This window comes from Ailuropoda melanoleuca, chromosome 4, assembly GCF_002007445.2.
Source record: "Ailuropoda melanoleuca isolate Jingjing chromosome 4, ASM200744v2, whole genome shotgun sequence".
In the NCBI taxonomy this organism is placed as follows: Eukaryota; Metazoa; Chordata; class Mammalia; order Carnivora; family Ursidae; genus Ailuropoda; species Ailuropoda melanoleuca.
The window spans coordinates 48,922,798-48,945,548 of NC_048221.1; the positions used below are offsets into that span (position 1 = coordinate 48,922,798).

General features: G+C 37.4%; 1 protein-coding gene and 1 pseudogene across 2 annotated transcripts in view; one reads left to right on the forward strand and one right to left on the reverse strand.

The window, feature by feature from the left end:
- RAD18 (RAD18 E3 ubiquitin protein ligase) overlaps positions 1 to 22,751 on the reverse strand; it is a 102,157-nt gene that overhangs the window by 36,736 nt on the left and 42,670 nt on the right. For both annotated transcript variants that reach the window (XM_034658694.1, XM_002920380.4), the window contains exons 7-10: positions 20,877 to 21,061; positions 12,545 to 12,621; positions 11,211 to 11,271; positions 245 to 382 (exon numbers count right to left, since the gene is read on the reverse strand). In XM_034658694.1, the coding sequence (XP_034514585.1) occupies positions 245 to 382; positions 11,211 to 11,271; positions 12,545 to 12,621; positions 20,877 to 21,061 (461 nt within the window). The remainder of the gene's footprint in view (positions 1 to 244; positions 383 to 11,210; positions 11,272 to 12,544; positions 12,622 to 20,876; positions 21,062 to 22,751) is intronic.
- Positions 1,324 to 3,695, forward strand: LOC109489806 (annotated as a pseudogene).

A 22,751-nucleotide genomic window follows, 5' to 3' on the forward strand; every position in this document is an offset into this window, starting at 1 on the left:
TGTCCAACTCTTGGCTTTGGCTGAGGTCATGATCTCAGGGTCATGCGATCAAGCCCTGCATCGGGCTCTGCACTCAGCAGGGAGTCTGCTTGAGATTCTCTCCCTCTCCCTCGCCCCTCTCCCTGCTCTCTCACACACTCACGCTCAAAGATAAAATAAATAAATAAAATCTTAAAATAAATAAATAGTGAAATTCAACGTATTTCTGTTTTTAGTTACTAATTAATTGTAATTAGTCTCTTACCCACGCATAGAGGTAATAGCTTTTCTGTAGATCCATCTTCTTCTTTTGTTACTTTTTTTTTTGACATTTCAACAGTTTTCTTGTATCCTTTTTTGGCCTGATCCACCAGAAGCCGAAATTCATTCTGATGCTTTTTACCTAAAATTCAAAAGATCATCTCAGTAAAGAAGGACTATAAAAGTTGTATTTTTGCTATGCTGACAAACTGAATATCAAGAAGTGTCCAAGCCTGCTCAAGAACAGTATCCTTGGGGGGCACCTGGGTGGCTCAGTTAAGTGTCGGTTAAGTGTCAGCCTTCAACTCAGGTCATGATCCCAGGGTCCTGGGATGGAGCCCCCGAGTTGGGCTCCCTGCTCAGCGGGGAATCTGCTTCTCCCTCTCCCTCTGCCCCTTCCCCCCTTGTGCTCCCTGGCATGCTCTCTCTCTCATAAATAAATAAAATATTTAAAAAAAAAAAAAGAACAACATCCTTGGGAATCACAATAAATTTACAAGCTGGCAAGCACAAAAATACAAAGGGCTGGGGTCATGGAAGCCTCTCCTTCTTATCTTCTTCTTTCCCCAGATACAAACATGGAAACAGGATATTCCTAGTTTGCTACTGTAGGGTTTTTTCCCCAAACCCCATACTCCAAGAGGCTTTTGATAGAGCACAAAAGAGATCATTTTCTTGAATATATCCAAAAGACACCATTCTAACCCACAAGAAACAAAAGGGTACTAACATGAAGAACACTAACTGAATATAAAAGCAAAAGCCTCCAGGAAAGCTGGATTATAAAATCAAAGGATATCCACTTCAATTCCCCCTTTCCTTTGCATTTCTTGCCTGTTTCCCATCATGATCCCTTTAACATCCACCACCCACCCCCAATCCACCTTATCTCAGGATATCGTAATTACACCAATCTTAATAACACCTGCTACTTTAATACAACTGAAGATAACATAAGCCTCCTCTCGAGGTCACCATTATTAATGTACATTAATTTACTCAATAAAGAATAGCTAGGCATTGTTAGAGCACAGCCTTTAGGACGTCTATTTGTGATCCTGAGCTACAGTTCAGATAGCTAGGATGCACTTGACTTGTCTAACACCCTCAAACACTTCAGTCATCGCCCAAAATGATGTCATAAATCCTGTAAAAATGTACTTCAGGAAGAATCATACTGCAAACAGTTCAAGTTTTGAGACCATTTTCATATAGTAACCAACACCTTCCCTGTGGTACACTAAGAATAATTGAGTGTGGGAAAAAATTGGTGCTTTTATTGAAAACTATGCATTTTCTAGAGGTACCCTTCCAAGATTCCAGGCATTCACTGCCTCTGAGCTATGTCACAGCTCAGTAGATAACTGATGGCAACAGAAAAGAATTCTTGTCTACAGACATGCAAAATCCTGCAGGGTGAAGGTTCAATTGACTTCCCTCCCCACTGTGGCTTAAGCCAGTTTTGCCTCCATTTGCACAAGGATTTCAATATTCCTGATCTATAAATGTGACTGTTCTTTGGACATAAGGGAGAAACTGCTCCTAATCCCAATATATTTATGTGTATGGTATGTGTAAAACTCCCAGTGAAACTGACATGTCAACTTATAAAGTGTCTGGTGAATTTTAAATAAGAGATTGGTTAAAATTTCAGCATAAGAAATGTGGGCTGGCCATAAAGATTACTGGAAAAAGTTAGCTCCTCAGAAATAGGTGAGATCCTATCTGAGAAATAAGCTAGGTGATTTCTTTCAGGTCCTATTTAACTCTGCATTTGAGGATAATTATTTTATACTTCCTTCAGCTCCCCAGAGTCAGTGGGCTACCACCACCACCATCAACATGTGGTTTCTGTTAGGCAAAGATAACCCAGCACTATGGGGTCTACGTAATTTGGTCAGACCTGGTCTAGGTCTTCTCCCAGTAAGGTCATTGTGTATATGTGAATTATGGGTGTAAGAATTACTTAAGAAACTTGCTCAAGTAATCTCTTTAAAAGCTAAGGAGGCTTAATGACTTTCTCTTCTGAAGTAATAAAATCCTAGGTTTAAAAGAGATTTTCTTTGTTTAATCTGATTACGCCTACAGCTAGGCTCAAAACCAAAAAGTAAATGGCAGCCACTGCTCTGGCTTTGGCCCAAGAAGTCCAATAACCTCTGCTCAAAAGATGAACAATGCCAAGAGATTATGACTAATAAAATTGTTCCCATTCATCTCTTCACCTCATTTCAGGAGCTGTGCCATCTGGCAAGGAGTACTTTACAGTTTAAAATCTCAGTTCTGATAATTAGATGCCCTGAATTTACCTCTTAAAAATATTAAATGGCTGAGATAATTGTGGGAGCTGATGAATAAGCCCCACATTCAACCAACTCTTATTCTTCAAGATTTTTAATACTTGAATCATATTACCCTTTCTGCTTCTCCAATTCAAGACCTTCACTCCTTCACCAGGCCTTAACTACTTATTTAGACCAGCTTTTAAAGCTAAAGCATCTCTGGATCTGCCCAAGAGCCCTGAGGTACATAAGACCAAAGCCAGGCTCTCACAAGAATGGGACAGACTCACCCTCCAAAATGATGACACTGAGATATTCACTTGTCTACTTTAAGTCACAGAACAAGTTTGGAGTCAGTGTCTCTCAAAGTAAAATCTAATGCATATTTTTCCACCAACCACCTAGGACCCTCAAGCATCTCAACCTGGATAAAGAGAGTAACAGTAATGGCTAACATTCACTAAGGGCTTATTCATTTAGCCCTGAACTGACCAGTCTCACTTTAAATTCATGACATAAGCCTAAAATGGGCACTCAACACTGCTGTACAACTTTTCCACCTTTCTCTAGCAAACTCTGCTTTACTACAAAATGACCATTTCACACTTTTCACACCTACAATACTTCCTTCTCAGCCAGCCTCACACTACTTTGAAAACACAGAAACATTCCAACAGGAGCTCTGTCTTCTTCCAACTACCATTATTTCATCTGTGCACATACGCTCTCTCTGCCTTATATTGAACAAGAAATGACTCTTCTTGCAGCAATTAAAGGCCAACTCCTGGCCATCTTGGAACCTGTGGAGACCTGCTGGAAACAGGACTCCTAAAACGACAAATAGGTCTGGGAGGCTGTGGTCCAAGGCCATTTTTGCTGGCTATAAACCAGGTCTCCAGAACCGGAGGCGGAGCACACAGCTCTTCTTAAAACTGAAGATGTTTATGCTCGAGATGAATCTGAATTCTACCTAGGCAAGAGATGTGCTTATGTGTACAACGCAAAAAACAACACAGTGACTCCTGGTGGCAAACCGAACAAAACCAGAGTAACTGAGGAAAAGTAACTCGTGCTCACGGAAACAGTGGCATGGTTCATGCCAAATTCCAAAGCAACCTTCCTGCTAAAGCCATTGGCCACAGAATCCATGTGATGATGTAACCCTCAAGGATTTAAACTTACTGTAAAGTAAATAAATAAAGGTGTAGATCTATTCTCTTGGGGGGGGGGGGAAGGCCAAGCCCTAACTTACGTTCTGGATTCCATCACTAAGGCCTTTTCAAAGATATAGTACCTGTAATTACCCTCTCCCTGTCTTATATCATCAATTTCCCCCTCTTCTGCACCTTCCCCACTGGCATACAAATACACCTGGGACTGTTCTGCTGGAAGTGAGAGTGTGGGTTATGAAAACAATTAGGTATAGACCAGCATTTTTTCTTAACGAAATAATGCGTAGAATGGAAAGTGTCAGAGTACATTAAAAATGGCAAGAGTAAGCAACCAAGATGTCCTTCGGTTGTTGAATGGATTAGCTATAGTACATCTAGGCAATGGAATATTATTCAGCACTAAAAAGAAAAGCACCATCAAGGCATGAAAAGACATGGAGGAACTTTAAATGCATATTGCTGGGGAGCCTGGGTGGCACAGCGGTTAAGCGTCTGCCTTCGACTCAGGACGTGATCCCGGCGTTATGGGATCGAGCCCCACATCAGGCTCTTCTGCTATGAGCCTGCTTCTTCCTCTCCCACTCCCCCTGCTTGTGTTCCCTCTCTCACTGGCTGTCTCTATCTCTGTCAAATAAATAAATAAAATCTTTAAAAAAAAAATGCACATTGCCGAGTGACGGAAGACAATCTGAAAAGACTACATATTAGATGATGGCAACTATATGACATTCTGGAAAAGGCAAAAGTATGCAGATAATAAAAAGATCAATGGCTGCCAGGGGTTTTGTAGCTGGGGGCATGAGTAGCTGAAGCACAAAGGATCCCTAGGCAGTGAAAATACTCTGCAGGATACCACAGTGATGCATGTCATTGTATCTCTGTCCAACACCAAGAATGAACCCTAAGGTAAAGTATGGACTTTGGGTGACTATGATGTGGCAATGTAGGTTCACCAACTATAATAAATGTACCCAGTGGCGGGAGGTGTTGATAACGGGAGAGGTCATGCATGTGTAGGGGTGGGCGATATATGAGAACTTTCTGTAACATTTCCCTGCTCTAAAAACATAAAGTCTTACTTAAAAAAAAAAGAGAGAGAGAGAGAGACAGAGAGTAGGATGTAGTATGGATGGTTTGGATACGCATAACCAACTGGCTCTGGAACATAACTATCTCACTACTTGTATTTTTTTTCAAAGTCACAGAAATTTTGAGAGAAAAATGATAGAAAATAATTTTTTCTAATGTTGGGGCCACTTAAGGTTGAGGAGGGGGAATGCAAACATCATTTGAAAACATCCGAATACAACCTTTTAAAAAAATGAGAAGGGTAAATATTGCCTTGTGAAACTTTCATTTCACAATAAAATATCTAATGAATTATATCTAAAATATAACTCTGAGGCCTGGGTGGCTCAGTAGGTTAAGTGTCTGCTTTCAGCTCAGGTCATGATCCCAGGGTCCTGGGATGAGCCCCAAGTCTGGCTCCCTGCTCAGTGGAGAGTCTGCTTCTCCCTCTCCCACACACCCTGCTCGATCTCTCTCTCTCTCTCTCTGACAAATAAATAAATAAATAAAATCTTTAAAAGAAATAAAATAAAATAAAATTCTCACTGTGGGCTGCAGTCAAAAAGATCTGAAAGCCACTAGATTAAGTATCTCTGAACTTGAAAACAAACAGAACCATCCCTTCACCGACACCCACCTCCAGCTATACCCTCATTTTTCTGCTGTCTCTGACACAGTAAAACCTCCCTCAAGAGCTATCCACATGAACAGTTTTACCTCCTCACCTCCATTTGGCTTTCAACCGACATGGAGCGCTTCTGATGCCTCCTCTCTAATGAAACTGTTCTCGTGGAAGTTAATGTACTGCCTCTGAGTTGTGAAATGTACTGATGCTTTCCATCTCTTACTCAACCTTCCACAGAAGCATCGACACAATTCATCATATCTCCTTTCTTCAAACACTTTGTTTTCCTAGATTTTCTGATACCACATTTCCAAGTTCTCCTCCTATCTCCTGGGCACTCCTTCAGTTTTCTTGGCTGTCTCCCCTACCCATCCTCTACACTCTAAACAACAGAGTTCTGGGGCGCTTGGGTGGCTCCGCTGTTAAGCATCTGCCTGTGGCTCAGGGCGTGATCCCTGCTTTCTGGGATCAAGCCCCACATCGGGCTCCCTGCTCCACTGGGAGCCTGCTTCTTCCTCTCCCACTCCCCCTGCTTGTGTTCCCTCTCTCGCTGGCTGTCTCTCTCTCTGTCAAATAAATAAAATCTTTAAAAACAATAAATAAATAAACAGCAGAGTTCCAAATGTACTGGTCGACTGCTGAAGATCTCTGACCCTCTTTCAGAGGGCAAATCAGGTTAAAACCTATTTTACTTGCCTTTTTTGGTCACATTGACATATGCACTGATAGTGCAATAGTAATCGTAGATAAAACCGCTGGTGTCTCAGCATGAGCCAAGGAAGCGACCCTGACCTGTACCAGTAACATGACCATGCACCACCCATTTTAAAAAAGCCAATTTTGCTTAAGAATGTCCTTGATGAAGCAGTAAGAAAATTATTAATCTCATTAAATTTTGGCCCTAGGATAGTATCTTTTTAATACCGTTAGTGGTAAAATGAGAACTACAAATACAGCACTTCTGCTACATACCCAAAGTACCCTGCAGAAGCACTTGGGTAATTATTTTAGTTGTGAGCTAAAATTAGCTACTTTTTAAATGAACATTGTTTTTACTTGAACACTGTTTTTATTTAAATGAACATTGTTTTTTATTTTCTAGAACAGTAGACAAATTGTGATTATTCACACTTGGATAATAAATTTTTCTCAAAAATGAATGAGGGAATATGTCACTTCAAGAAAAACAAGTAACAGTATTTGCTGCCAAATATAAAAGAATAGCTTTTCAAGTGAAAATCAGAATTTTAGATAACTTGTATCTACCATTATGATCTGACAACTTTCCAATGCTTAACTTTTCTGATAAGACTGGTGCTGAAACTAAGGAATGCTATTTTTGACATTATATAATATAAATGCAATATAATTATGAAAACATATGTAACTCAATGAACCAATATTTTCCAAATAACCAACAAATGATGCTACAAAATCATTCACAAGTAAAAAGGTCCATTCAAAGCACATGACAGGGGCGCCTGGGTGGCTCAGTCCTTAAGCGTCTGCCTTCCGGGGCGTGATCCCAGCGTTCTGGGATCGAGCCCCCCCACATCAGGCTCCTCCACTAGAAGCCTGCTTCTTCCTCTCCCACTTCCCCTGCTTGTGTTCCCTCTCTCACTGGCTGTCTCTATCTCTCTATATCTGTCAAATAAATAAATAAAATCTTTAAAAAAAAAAAAGAAAGGAAGAAAATTTTATTAAAAAAAAAAAACAAGGGGCGCCTGGGTGGCACAGCGGTTAAGCGTCTGCCTTCGGCTCAGGGCGTGATCCCAGCGTTATGGGATCGAGCCCCACGTTGGGCTCCTCTGCTGTGAGCCTGCTTCTTCCTCTCCCACTCCCCCTGCTTGTGTTCCCTCTCTCGCTGGCTGTCTCTATCTCTGTCAAAATAAATAAATAAAATCTTTAAAAAAAAAAAAAAAAAGCACATGACAGATCAGATTTTTATGCAATAGAGAACAGAAACTTCATTAATATGATTTTATATTCCATTGTAAATAACCTTTCTGAAATAACACTTGCCCAGGCTATCCATGATTACCTTAAAAAATCTACTGAAACACTTCCCTCTTTTCAATTACGTATCTGCATCAGGCTGGCTAGTTCTAATATATTTTAACCAAAAAAACACATGGCAACAGCTTAAATGCAGAAGCTCATGAGAATCAGGATGTCCTCTATTAAGCAAGACATCAAAAATATTTGCAGAAATAGAGAAGAATGCCACTCTTGTCACTAAGTTTTTAAAATCAGACTTCCTGAGAAATAATTTCCACACAATAAAATTAGTCAATTTTAAGTGCACAATCTGACGCATTTTTTAAAAAATGTGCAGTCATGTAACTACTAATGCAATCATGAAATAAAGATTTAAGTCACCTAAAAGAGTTCCTTCCTGATCCCCTTTTCCTCCACCCACAGCAGGTGGCAGTACTAATTTGCTTTCTGTTACTAATCTTTGCCTTTTCTAGAACTTCATATAAATGGAACCATTCAAGATGCTGTCTTTTTAATTTGGCTTGTGTTGTAACACAATGTTGTTGACATCCCTCCATGTTGTTTTCTATGTGGAGAGTTAATTCTTTATTGTTAAGTACTGTTCCATTGTAGATGGATGTATCATAGCATGTTTATGGATATTTAGATTGTTTTCGGTTAGGATAATATGAATAAGCTGCTATAACATTTGTCAATAATATACAATTGTTCTGATGAATTTCATCTCAATAAATCTGATTTCAAAAATCTCTGTGTGGACATATATATAGAACATAATATAGACACTAGTACTTTGTCAAATATAAATTTTTATAGGGGCGCCTGGGTGGCACAGAGGTTAAGCGTCTGCCTTCGGCACAGGGCGTGATCCCGGCGTTATGGGATCGAGCCCCACGTCAGGCTCCTCCGCTATGAGCCTGCTTCTTCCTCTCCCACTCCCCCTGCTTGTGTTCCCTCTCTCGCTGTCTGTCTCTATCTCTGTCGAATAAATAAATAAAATCTTTAAAAAATATATATATATATAAATTTTTATATTTTCCCAATCTGTAGCTTGATTTTTCATTTTCATATTTGCCTTTTAAAGAGCAAAAGTTTAATTCTACTGAAATATAATTTATCACATTTTCTTTAAGCTTTTTCTTTTATGATTCAAACTGTGAAAGATGATCATCTCGACTGTGAATATAAAGTTTTATTCCTTCTGTTCAAATCTGTATACTATTTATTCCTGCTTCTTCACACTGTTTAGGACCTACAGTACAATGTTAAACAAAAGAAGTAAGAATCATCACCTCTACCTTGTTCCCAATTGGAAGAAAAGTATTTACTATTTCATCATTAATTATGATGTTAGTTGAAGGTTTTTCGGTAGGTATTCTTTATCAGACTGAAGACATTCTATTTTAGTAAGAGTTTTTATTATTAAGGGGCGTTCGATTTTGTCAAATGCTTATTCTGCATCTACTTAGAGAATCATATAGCGGTTTTTTTTCAGTCACTTAATACAGTGAATTACAATGATTAATTTTCTTTTTTTTTTTTTTTTAAGATTTTATTTATTTATTTGACAGAGAGACAGCCAGCGAGAGAGGGAACACAAGCAGGGGGAGTGAGAGAGGAAGAAGCAGGCTCATAGCGGAAGAGCCTGACGTGGGGCTCGATCCCATAACGCCGGGATCACGTCCTGAGCCGAAGGCAGACGCTTAACCGCTGTGCCACCCAGGCGCCCCTACAATGATTAATTTTCTAAAATTAAACCAATCTTGCCTTATTACAATACATCCCACTTGGTTATGATGTATTATCCTTTTTATGTATCGCCAGATTTAGTAAAATCTTGTTAAGGATTTTTGCATCTGTGTTCATGAGGAATACTGGTCAGAATTTTTATTATACTGTCTTTGGTCTGTAGTTTCATGGAAACTCCAGCCTCATAAAATGAGGGAGGAAGTATTCCTTCCATTTCAATCTTCTAGCAGAATATGTATGGAATTGATATTATTTCCTTCCTTACCTATTTCATGGAATTCATCAGTGAACCCATTTGGACCTGGCATTTCTTCAGGGACTGCAAATTCAATTTGCCTATCTACCTCTTCTTGAATACAGTTTAGTAATTTGTATCTTTCAAGGAAATTGTCCATTTCATGTATTTTTTAATTAGATACGGAGGTTTATTTTAGGGCTAAATGCATTAATTTAGTATGAACTATCTAGTGAAGTTAGACTTTCTTTTAGATACGTAAATGGGGAGCAATAGATGGTTGTATATTTTCTTGCCTAAATCTAATCCACATTCTTCTCAGTATGGCACTGTTAGATTTCATTCTTTTTTTTTTTTTTTTTTTTTTTTTTTTTTTTTTTTTTTTTTTTTTTTTTTTAAGTTTTATTTATTTGACAGAGAGAGAGAAAGCACATAAGCAGGGGGAACAGCAGAGGGAAAAGGAGAAGCAGCCTACCCGCCAAGCAGGGAACCAGATGTGAGGCTTGATCCCAGGACCCTGGGATCTGACACAAGCCGAACACAGACACTTAAACCAACTGAGCCACCCAGGCCCCCCAGATATCATTCTTTTAATGGTTTAAATTACTTTCCCTCCAAGCAAATTTTCTGGCTTCCTTATTTTTACAGGACTTTTTTTTTTTTTTTTTTTTTTTTTTTTTAANTTTTTTTTTTTTTTTTTTTGCAATTCAGTGATCATTTGATAGTCTCACTCTCCTATCTCAAGGAAAATCATGTTGACTTCCCAAAAATTGATTAAGGAGGCTCCCATCACACTTATCTTTCTAACAACAGAAAAACAGTGACTTTTGTTGCTCAGTCTGTGGTCCATGAATACTCGAGGCTTCTTTTCCTACTCTAGTAAGGCATGGGCCATCACACCCGTATCTAGTGCCTGTGTACTTCACTTCCCCCTCCCCAAACAGATCACTACTGAACCTACACATTCAAAGCCTGAGAACTAAAAGAAGACAACAAAATTCTCTTAGCACAACTAAAGCATATCAGGGGTGGAATACTCATTCAACAAATATTTATTAACTACCTGTTTGTCAGGCACTTACATTTAAATTTAAACTAAAAATGCAACCAGCCAAGCAAAAACAGCTACCAAATTGACAAAACATTAAAGCGCTGGCCCTGGAAAAGATATATACAAAGGCCTAATAAGGAAAAGGAAGTAATTTGGAAGTTGGTAATAAGTGATAAAATGAAAAATATTTTTGGCACAAATTTGGAAGCCACAGAAGTGCTGAAATTCTTCACAGAACTGTTGCCAGTGAGTGGCCTCAGGACAGGATGGGAAGTCAGGAAAGTTTCCATTTTAATTCCATTTTATATTCACAGAGAAGCTTTGAGAGCAGCTAATTAATATTTTGCAGCAAAGTGGTTAGTGATAAGCTCAAAGTAGAATGTTAGAAATCAAAAAGCAGGTACAGAGTTATAAAAAAGGTCACTGAATAAACACTCAACTAAAATTCAGTTGCTTAAGTAATATTAACAAGTTTATATCAAACATTACTATAAAAATTTATTTATTTTATTTTATTTATTTTTTTTTAAAGATTTTATTTATTTATTTGACAGAGATAGAGACAGCCAGAGAGAGAGGGAACACAAGCAGGGGGAGTGGGAGAGGAAGGAGCAGGCTCATAGCGAAGGAGCCTGATGTGGGGCTCGATCCCACAACACCGGGATCACGCCCTGAGCGGAAGGCAGACACTCAACCGCTGTGCCACCCAGGCGCCCCATATTTTAAAAAATCACTTAAGATGAAAATCTGCATCCCAAGCTCACTGTAATGAAGAAAATGTCACACAACTTACGATATTTACTGTGAATTTCATCTATTTCCTTTTCTGTTTGGTCCTTTGTAAAAACCATTATCTGAAATGATCCAAAAAAACTTAATTAAAAATTCAAAATATGACAAAAACAGAAATTAGTACTACAAACTTTAAAATCTCAAATGTGAATGTTTAAAATAGGGGAAAATAATCTCTTATCTCTGTTTTATATAAACCTAGGAAGAATAACTCCTGTGAACTTCCTTTGAATAGCATAAGTATACCTTTTACTCACTATTGTTTTCTCATCTGTAGAAAATGCAACACTAATATACAAATTAATGCTATGATGAAGTATTAACAACAAATTCCTATTTTCAATATTTAATTTTTCACATTCATTAATATAAGAAGTAACACTTGAAACTACAAGACTGAAGAAGCATTTAGCAGATCATTAATAAGTCAGATTTTCTTGTTTGTCTTCTCCCTATTCCAACCTAACTTCTCTAAGTCTACTGGAAAAGTAACATATAAAGAAAATATGATAACGTAAGATTTTAGTGTGTTCCACTTTTAAAAATCTTAGACTTAAAAGATCAGAAATCTACTTACATGATTCATTATAGTTTCCATCTACAGTTAGCACATAGGTAATGATAAAGTCAATGAAAATCTCATTTTTTTTCTACTATCTCATTATAAACTTACTTCCCTAAGGTTGTAGCTTTCCTTACAGACACATTACCGATGTTCTAGGAATAAAAGTCTACTTGGGAGAGCCCAAAACACTTCCTCCAGTGTCATAGGACACAATGACTATTTTCTTCTTTGGTATCCTTTCCTCAAGTTTTGGACCATCAAGCTAGAGGAAGGCAACAGTGAAGAATTTTAAATCTCTGATTCCCTCAATAAGCTCAATAGATACTCAATCCTCATAAAGTTTTACAATTACTTAATTTCTCCATCAGTATAATCACAGAATGGCAGAATGCCAGCGCTAAAGGGGGATTTTAGAGATCATACAGTTCAACCCCTGAGTTTTACAGACGAAGATCCTAAGGGCCACAGATATTAAAGAGCTTATCAAAAGCAACCAGCAGAGAAAGGACTAATATCAAGACCACTTGATGTACAGGCATATGCTTTTCCCAAAGGACTATAACTGTATTTTGTCCTAGAAGACTGCTAAATGTGACAGAATTCTGTGCTAAAAATGAGCTGCAAGTAAATCATAATACAGTAAATGGAGATGTGTTCCAGGACATTTCCTATTGAACAGATTTAATTCTGGCATGCGTTAACTTTATTGGGGTACTCAATTTTTCTTTCCATCATTTCTACCCAGATAATGAAATAGACCATCAACATACGCTTTCATTGAGTTTACTAGCTTCAAGACGCATCCTAGTCTTCTCCATATTTTCAATTTCTTGAACTATTTCCGCAGCTGTTAAAATAAGGACATACAGCCGATGTTAATTACACGGTATTCATCATTGCACTATGGTTATGTAAGGTGTTAACTCTAAAGCTGGAAGATGAGTATACGTGAACTCCCTGTCCTATTCTTATAATTTTTCTCTAAGTCCAAAGTTATTTCAAAATAAAAGATTACAAAACTAACATGGAATAAAACATTGAACTCATACACATGCAGAACAGTTTAAGACAGTAATTTTGCTCTTTAAGTATATAGGTATAAATAGCAGTCCAACAGAATATGAAAATTAGTTTGTTAGTGTGAATCCAATTCTTAGCAGATATCCACTCAAACTCCAATGTACTAAATATAAATATATATTTTTAGATACAGAACATTAAGAGCTATGGAGCAATATCAAAAAGTCTAACATACATGTAACAGAAATCCCAAAAGAGGAAGAAGAAGGGAAGAGAAAAAATATTTGAAGACCTAATAGCCAGAATTTGTCAAATTTAATAAAAGACATCAAACCACAAATGTAAGAAACTTGGAGAACATTAAGCAGAATAAATGCAAAAACAAAACAAAACAAAATACAACAATAACATATATACACACTGACAAACATAGAAAATCTGTGTGAGCCAGAGAAAAAGAGTATTTAACATAAAAGAAAAAATCAAGCATTATATCATGCTTCTCATCAGAAATTATTCAAGCCAGAAGACAGTGGAGTGATGAATTAAAAGCAGAGGGAGAAAACCCTGCCAATCCAGAATTCTGTGTCAATGGTAATATTCTTCAAAAGTGAAGGAGGAATAAAGATTTTCCGAAACAAACAAAAACAGAGAACGTATTATTAGCAGACCTATACATAAAACCGTTAAAGGAAGTTGCTTAAGCAGAAGAAATATGAAATGAGAAACTTATCTCTTTATCTCTTCCCATAAGAGAAAATGAAGAGTGCTAGAAATGGTAAAAATGAAGGTAAATACAAAATGTATTTTTCTTATTGATAACTATCCATTTAAAGGAAAACAAGATATTGTGTTAACAGCATAGGTAAAAATGTAAAACTCATTACAACAACAACACAAAGAATTAGGGATTGGGAGTATGATGTTTTAAGATTCTCATACTACAAATGAAGTATATCATTTGAAGGTACACTCTGACTACTTAAAGGTGGTTATAGAAACCCTAGGTCAACCGCTAAAACTTTCTGAAAAAGAGGAAATAAGCCCAAAGTAGAAATAGAATGTATTGGTAAAAAAATACTCAATCCAAAAGAGAACCAATAAATAAATAAATAAATAAATAAATGGAACAAATGCAGGTATAACAAGCAGAAAACAAATAGCAAAATTTTCACTGTAAAGCCAACTGTTATGGATAATTACATTAAATGTAAATGATCTAAAAGCAACAAGATAGAAAATGCAGATTAGATTCGAAAAATAATGAACAAACTATATGCTTCAGCAAAGAACTCATTTTATTTTTTTAAAGATTTTATTATTTGAGAGAGAGAGAGAGAGAGGGAGCATGAGCAGGGAGAGGGGCAGAGGGACAACCAGACTCTGCACTGAGTTGGGAGCTGATGTGGGGCTCAATCCAAGGACCCTGAGATCATGACCTGAGCCAAAGTCAGATGCTTAACTGACTGAGCCACCCCAGCACCCCCAAAGTACCCATTTTAAATAAAAGAACACAGACAGGTTCAAAATAAAGGTATGGAGAGAGATGTATCATGTAAATACTAATGAGAAGAAACGTAGAATAAATAGCTATATTAATATCAGGCACAACAGACTTTAGAACAATGAATGTTGTCAGGGATGAAGAGGGAAATTATAGGGATGCCTGAGTGGCTCAGTCAGTTAAGCGTCTGCTTTCGGCTCAGTTCATAATCCCAGGGTCCTGGGATCAAGTTGCGCGTGGCGGGGGGGGGGGGGGGGGTCCTTGCTCAGCAGGAAGCCTGCTTCTCCCTCTGCTTGCCACTCCCCCTGCTTGTGCTCTCTCACTCTCTCTGACAAATAAATAAAATCTTTAAAAAAAAAAAAAGAGGGAAATTATATAATTAATGTTAAAGGAGTCAATTCACTAAGAAAACCTAACATTCCTAAATGTGTTTGCACCTAGAAAAGTAATTAAAAATGAACAAGAACTTCTAGCTCTGAAGAAGATGGACTAGACTCATTTCTCTTCTCATTTTTCATATTCTTCCTAAGTATAACTAAAACCCTTAGATGTAATATAATAATAGAGAATTAAAAGAGATCTCTGAAAAATAGAAGGAGGAAGACGGGCTGGCTAAGGGTCTCAGAATGTAAGGTCACCATCATGTTGGTGAGTTCTGTAGGCTTTCTCTTTATCTCTATATATCCCGGACTGGGAACTGGTAAAGCCTACAACCCAGAACCACCTAGTCTCTCTCACACACACACACATACACACACACACACACCTCCAAGAAACCGATTTTTTTTCGAGCAAAAGATTATGAAAGGAGACCAAAAAACTTTTTGACAATACCCGACCTACTCCAACTAAACACTGCTGATGCTTCCTGCCCACTAAAGTACCATTAGAGAATAAGTGTAGAGTGTGGATTCCACTCTCCTTCTCCCTCCAGCAGTAACAGGAAGACTGGGGAGAACTTTTCTCTTCCAGCAACATTGTGCCAGTAGAGACCTAGTGAGTAACCTAAACCTCTATCCCTCACCCACTAGTAGCAGGTAGCACCCTCAACCCCTAACTAGTGATTGGAATGAGGATCTCAAAGAGAAAAAAACCTGAAGAAAAGCATCCTTTAAAACTACAAGGCAAATCCTAAACACGCTCCTGATCCACTCGCACGTGAAATATTCTAAAGTTAATAGGCCAAGGACACCTGGGTGGCTGTCAGTTAAGTGTCTGCCTTTCTCTCAGGTCATGATCCCAGGGTCTTGGGATCGAGTCCCACATCGGGCTCCTTGCTCAGTGGGGAGCTTGGTTCTCCCTCTGCCTGCTGCTCCCCTTGCTTGTGCTCGCACTCGCTCTCTCTCTCTCTCTCTCAATCTGACAAATAAATAAAAGCTTTGAAAAAAATTAAATTAAATTAATAGGCCAAAAGGTCTGCGAACTGAAGCACAGTATGGAATACCAGGTTTTCTGAGTGCCCTCCAGGTAGCAATTAAATGAAGCAGACCTGAACAACATTGCAAGAGCTCTGAAAACTAAACTGTCATTAGAACCATGGTACACAGAAGTAGGCCTGGATCTGCAAGCCAAACCTAAACAGAGTAACCGTCTGGTAAGTAAAATATTTAAAAAGGAGTTGGAATCTCATATTATAGGCAAAATGTCCAAGACACAATAAAAACACTTGTCAACTAAGAGGCAGGAAAATCATAACTTCAATGAGAAAAGGCAATTAACAGATGCTATCACTGAGATGACTCAAATCTTGAAACTATAGGATAAGAATTTCAAAGCTACCATCATAAAAATGCTTCAAGAGTACACTGATACATGGAATTTAAGAAACAAAACAAAGGATCATAGGGGAAGAGAGGAAAAAATAAAACAAGCCAAAACCAAAGAGGGAGACGAACCATAAGAGACTCTTAATCATAGGAAACAAACTGAGGGTTGCTGGAGGGGAGGAGGGTGAGGGGATGGGGTAACCAGGTGATGGACATTAAGGAGGGCATGTGATGTAATGAGCACTGGATGTTATATAAGACTGATGAACCACAGGCCGGTACCTCTGAAACCAACAATACATTATATGTTAATTAAGTGAATTTAAATTTAAAAAATATTTTTAAAAATGCTTCGAGAGTAATTAGGAGCACTCCCAAAACAAAAGGAAACAAAACTGCTACTGTATGTAATATTGTTATGACAGCCAGTGGTCCATTATAAAAATATATCTTCTTAGTTTCAATGTTACATTTAAGTTTTTAATGTCTTATACTTGTAAGGGCAAACTAAGTAACAACAATTAGAAACAAAGTGAAACAAATGAACTCCACTGTATTTCAGTAAAAAATCAAGTCATAATGAAGAAAGAGAAAAAGGAAATTATGAACACATACTTGACTACATACCCTGAGTCCAACAAAGGGAGGAGGGGAGAGGAAGTCTGGAAAGAGAACTAGAAAATATCCTGAATTCTTTCTTATAGGTGGGTCTGTTTTGTAGTGGTGTAATTAGTACTGATGAAGCAATTCTGAAACTATTTTAGATGTGCTATAGAATTGAACAAATTGTAAATGTGCTGATGCTATTGAAGGGAGGATCTCCCTGTGGGGGGAAAAAAGGGAAATACAAATATGTAAGACAGAAAGGCAAAGAACTCTGTGGGGTTGGACTGTAAGCACAGTATATTCTCATGATTTCTAATGCATATAAGTGTAAATGGATTTACATGTGTGCATACATATATAGCACACAGGATACATACATCATGAGATACCACTACATATCCAACAGAATGGCTAAAACTAAGAAGACTGAAAATACTAAGTGTTGATAAGGAAGTGGAGCAAGTGGATCTCTTCATACAATGAAAAATAGTGTAGCCATTTAAAAAACAGCTCAGGGGCGCCTGGGTGGCTCAGTCGTTAAGCGTCTGCCTTCGGCTCAGGGCGTGATCCCAGCGTTCTGGGATCGAGCCTCACATCAGGCTCCTCCGCTGGAAGCCTGCTTCTTCCTCTCCCACTCCCCCTGCTTGTGTTCCCTCTCTCACTGGCTGTCTCTCTCTGTCAAATTAATAAATAAAATCTTTAAAAAAATAAAATAAAATAAAAATTAAAAACAGCTCAGCAATTTTTTTATTTTTAAATATACACTTACCATATGACCCAATAATTCTACTCCTGGGTATTTATCCAAGAAAAATGAAAACATATGACTATACAAAGATATGCAAGCCCTTGTTCATCACAGCTTTATCCATAATAGCCAAAAACTAAAACACTGCTTGACAATAAAAATGACTGAACTGATAAATACAACAACACGGATAACATTCAAGAGCACTGCACTAAGTTAAAGAAACCAGATACAAAAGACTACATAATGTACAATATGTATAACTCCCATTTGTTTGGCATTTTAGAAAAGGCAAAACCATAGAAACATAAAATATCAGTATATCCCAGGGCCTTAGTGTAAGGAGGAGAGAAATGACTACGAAAGGGCAGAAGAATTATGGGTAAGAAAATGTTCTATATTTTGACTGAAATGATAGTTAATTGACTATGCATACATTTGTCAAAACTCATCTAACTGTACACTGTAAGAGGATGAATTATAGGAACACCTGAGTGGCACAGTCAGTTGAGCTCCAACTCTTGGTTTCAGCTCAGGTCATGATCTCAGGGTCATGAAATCGAGCCCCTCATGGGGCTCCGCGCTCAGTGTCGAGTCGGCTTCAGACTCTCGCTCCCTCTCCCTCAGCCCCTCCCTGCTGCACTCTCCCTCTCTTTCTCAAATAAATAAATCTTTAAAACATAAAAATAAAAAATGAAAGGATTATACATCAATTTTAAAATGCACACATAAAAAGTGAATAAGTAACAAGTGGCTGGATACAAGACAATGCATAAAAATTAGTTACATTTTTACATACGAATGACAAAAAATAAAAATTGACGTTTTAAAATAAGACACCATTTACAACTGCATCAAAAACATCAAATACCTATGAATAAGTCTTTTAAAAAAAAACCCTTCATACTGAAGACTATAAAACTTTACTGACAGAAATGAAAAATGACTAAAGGGATAAATCAAATTCAAGGACTGAAAGCCTCAAATAGTGTACAGATATCAACTTTGATACCAAACTGATCTACAGATTCAACACAGTCCCAATCAAAATCCAAGCAGATTTTAGACTCTTGATGAAATTTTGCAAGCTTATTCTAAAATTTACATGGAAATCCAAAGGGCCCAGAAAAGCCAAGGCAATCTCAAAAAACAAAACTAGAGGAACTACATTGCCAGGAGCAAGATCTATTATAAATTACTCATAAAGTAATTAAGACAACATACTACTGACAGAGGGATATATGTGACTTAATGAAACAAAGCAACGTCCGAGACCTACACATATACAGTTACCTGATTCTCAGTTAATATGTACTGACAATTCAGCGGGGAAAGGATGGGTTTTCTACAGATGGTGATGCATCAATTGGCTACCCATATGGAAAAACAGGAGAATCTTGCCCTTACCTCACAACATTTGCTAAAATAGATTCCAGATAAATTACAGGTCGAAACGTAAAAGCAAAAACAATAAAGCTCTTAGAGGAAAACAAAAGACCCTCCGAACCTTGTAGTAGCCAAGGACATAAAAGCACTATCCAAAAGAAAAGCGCAAAAGATTAAATAGTACAAGAACTTGTACTTTTTGAATGAAGTCATTTAAGAGAGTGAAAAGGTAAATGAAAGAAGAGATTAGATACATATATCCAGCAAGATCTGTACACAGAAAATTTCATGTACTCCCACAAATAAGTAAGGAAAAAAAAAGATACACAGCATAAAAAAATTGGTCATAATGCTTAAATGGGTATTTCACCAAAGAGGATATCTAGATGGTCAATAAGCATATAAAAATGTGCTAAACATGGGGTGCCTGGGTGGCTCAGTCGGTTAAGCTTCTACCTTCAGCTCAGTTCATGATCTCAGGGGCCTGGGATTGAGCCCCACATCAGGCTCCTTGCTCAGTGGGGAGCCTGCTTCTCCCCCCTACGTCTGCCTCTCCCCCCCCACCACTCGTTCTCTCTCTGATAAATAAACAAACGTCTTAAAAAAAAATTTGCTAAACACGTAAGTCACTGGGGAAATACAAAGTAAAACCATAATGAGATACTACCAAGGATCCACCAGAATGGCCAAAAAGGAAAAATGACAATACTGATATTGTCACGGATGTGAAAAAACTGGAACTCTCAGACCCTCCTGATAAAAGTGCACATTGGTAGAAATGAAAATAAGAAAAGAAGAAAAGGAAAAAAAAGAATTAAATGGGGGGGAAGCACCCTGATACTGAGTTTTCGGCTAGATCCATGAAAACTGAAGAGCTGCAGAAATAAAACTCTCTCTCTCTCTCTCTATATATATATATATATATTCTCCAAAAAATAAGTGTGCCTAGGTACACCAAGACATGTAAAGGATTACTCACAGCAGCATTATTCTTAAGAGCCAAAGAATAGAAAAATCCAAATGTCCATCAACTACTGAATGGATAAATAGTATGAAATACTTATATAATGGAATACTCTGCAGCAATAAAAATGAAAATATCACACCTGCACATGAAAACATGGATGAATCTTCTAAACATAATGTTGCACAAATGAAGCCACACTCAAAAGAATACATAAGCTATTTATTTTTCTGTTTACATAAAGATAAAATACAGGCAAAAGCAGACAAAATGAATAATTCCTGGTGTTAGAAGACAAGATGGTGGTCACCTATGAGAATGAAGGGGGTAGTGACTGGAGGTGGGGAGCGCAGGGGCTTTTGGGAAGCTGGTTCTGATCTGAAAAGCAGTTACAAAGGTATTTTCCCTTTGGGAAATTTACTGTGATAATTCACCAAAAAATACAATTTGTATATTTTTCTGCTTACATTATACTTCAGTTTTTTAAAAATTAGGCAATTCTTTATATTCTAATAATTCAAAGAACTCCAAAATATGTGTGTGGTTCAATGAAACAGGACAAACCATTAAATAGTGTGTATATAATGTTAACATTTTACCAAACAATAATCAAGGACACGTTTGTGTATAATTAATAATATAATGATAACATATATTGAATAATAACTACTTTTTAAGGTATGGTGCTATGCACTTTTCATTCATTCCTTTCAAAAACACTATGCAGTATGCAGTATTATAAACCTTATGGATGCTAAAACTGAGATAATGAGTAACTGGCCCACAGTCTCCTGGTCATAAAACTGCAAAACTGGGATTATAACCCTGGCTCTCTAGATCAACTCTTCATCCCATGCTATCTCTAGAAAGATATACAAAAGAAACCAGCAGCCGTGGTTGCCTCTGAGAAGGGAATAGTGACTGAGAGGCCGGCTGAGACAAAGACTTATCAGAGTATACTCTAGGTACCTTTGGAAGGAATACATCTGCATGTCTCATCTATTATCAAAATTGTATTTATTAAAATTTTTTTCTATGACTTATAAACCCTGAGCTACACAAAACTGCTTTATCCAGAAAACAAGAACTCATTACTTTATTAGTTTACCTGATTTAGGATGCAAAGCATCGCACTGGGCATTGTACATGTGTACAAATTCTTGGTGCCTTTTAATGAGCTGTTGTTTATTTCCTTGAATAGATAATCCATGCTGTCTTAGCTTTTTCTTTAAATCGCGATCTGAGAGCAAGTTATATACAGTTTTGGGCAGAGGCTTCCTCTTGTGAACAGAACTAAAAAGGAGGGAAAAAAGAGATCACTTAGAGTTACTGTGAATTATCAAATGCTCCTCACATAAAACAGTTAATTTGCCTTCTGATGGAGTACCAGTGTGACTGGGAAAATAGCAGAGCCATTAAGATAAAAATGGGAAAGAGAAAAAGAATTAAATTTGCAAATAAGGTTGACAGTGTTGGACATGATGCATCTGAGGTGCATGTGAGATGCACATTCAGATACCGGGGTCTAGGTGGCAGCCAACCTTAGAGAAACATAGGTCTCAGAAAGAGGTCAGACCTAAAGACGCAGACCCAGGACGCCCATGGAAGGCTTGTGCACTAAATGCCGTGAGAACCTCATTTCAGAATCACACTTACATAGACTCCCTCAATTCTCCACTGCTTTAAAGCATGTTTGTTCTAAAATGTGCCCACGGTTTCCATGCAAGATCTCTGCAAAAAAACTGTTACCTCGGATGATCAGAGTAAAAACACTACTGAGATTCAGACTACAGACGTAAGAGTATAACTGTTTTAAAAAAAAGTGCCCATCCACAGGCAAAACTGCCCCCTCAAAGTGGAGGCAATCATTGTCCAAAAGCTCTAGATTAAATAAAAGATGTGTTGGGATGGTTAGCTTTACCCAATTCATTACTGCCAATGAAAATAGAGTTCTGAAAGTTGACAGGTAGATAATATTCTTATGGCATCATCTTCAAAGAACATGACTGAAAACAAAAGCAAGAAATACAAGAGGGTTTTGTTCTCTTCAACTTCAATTAATTATATTAACAAATATATAAGGGTTACAAGTATATTAGCAAAACCACCACCTGGCTCTTCATTCTATTTATATAATTAATACGCTGACAAGCACTAAGCTACAATTTAATATAGCAAAGCCCCATTAAATGACTTTCTTCTGCTCCCTCCAAAAAACCAGTTAATAAACATTACTTCTTAAAATGGTAGAAGTCAAGCTACCTAAGGGTATCAATGACTAGAGACAATTTTATAAACAGGAACTCCTTAGTGAGCGTTAATCTATTTAATCTGATTATAATCTGGCTCTCTGAGTACATTACTTGGCTCAACACCATGGCAATTAGGTGCTTAATAAATATGCATTCAAAGTAGTCATTACAATTCCAATATTTCAAAATTAAAATACCAAAGTTTCCAGTAAAAGTTAATAAGCATTTGAAAGTAAACAGTTTATCCAAAGAACCCAAGATTTTACAAAGGACTTGCATATAACTAGTTTGCCTTCAAGGCCATGCTACCCAAACTGGAGTGAATCTTGGAATCACCAAGAGAGTTTATTAAATTGCAGATTCTTGGTCACGGCTCCACACCACCCCCCAATTCTGATTACGTTCTGGAGACCTGAAATCTATATTAACAAGTTTCCATGGGGTACCCCTGAAATAAATGGCCCAAAGACTATATACTGAGAGAAACAGTACAGTTGAATATATGTAGACTGAAAACAACCAAACATTTTTCTACTAACCAACAGTATCATTCCCTAAATTATTTTTTATGCCTTATCAACAATGTCTAAAAGCCAGAGATAACTACTTAACTGTAGAAAGACCTACAAACCCTCAAGAGAATACATTTTACTGAAAACTGCCCAGTGGGCTCTACAAGACAAGTAAGATTACAGCTAAATAAAATCATAATGGGTAGCAAGAGCTGAAAC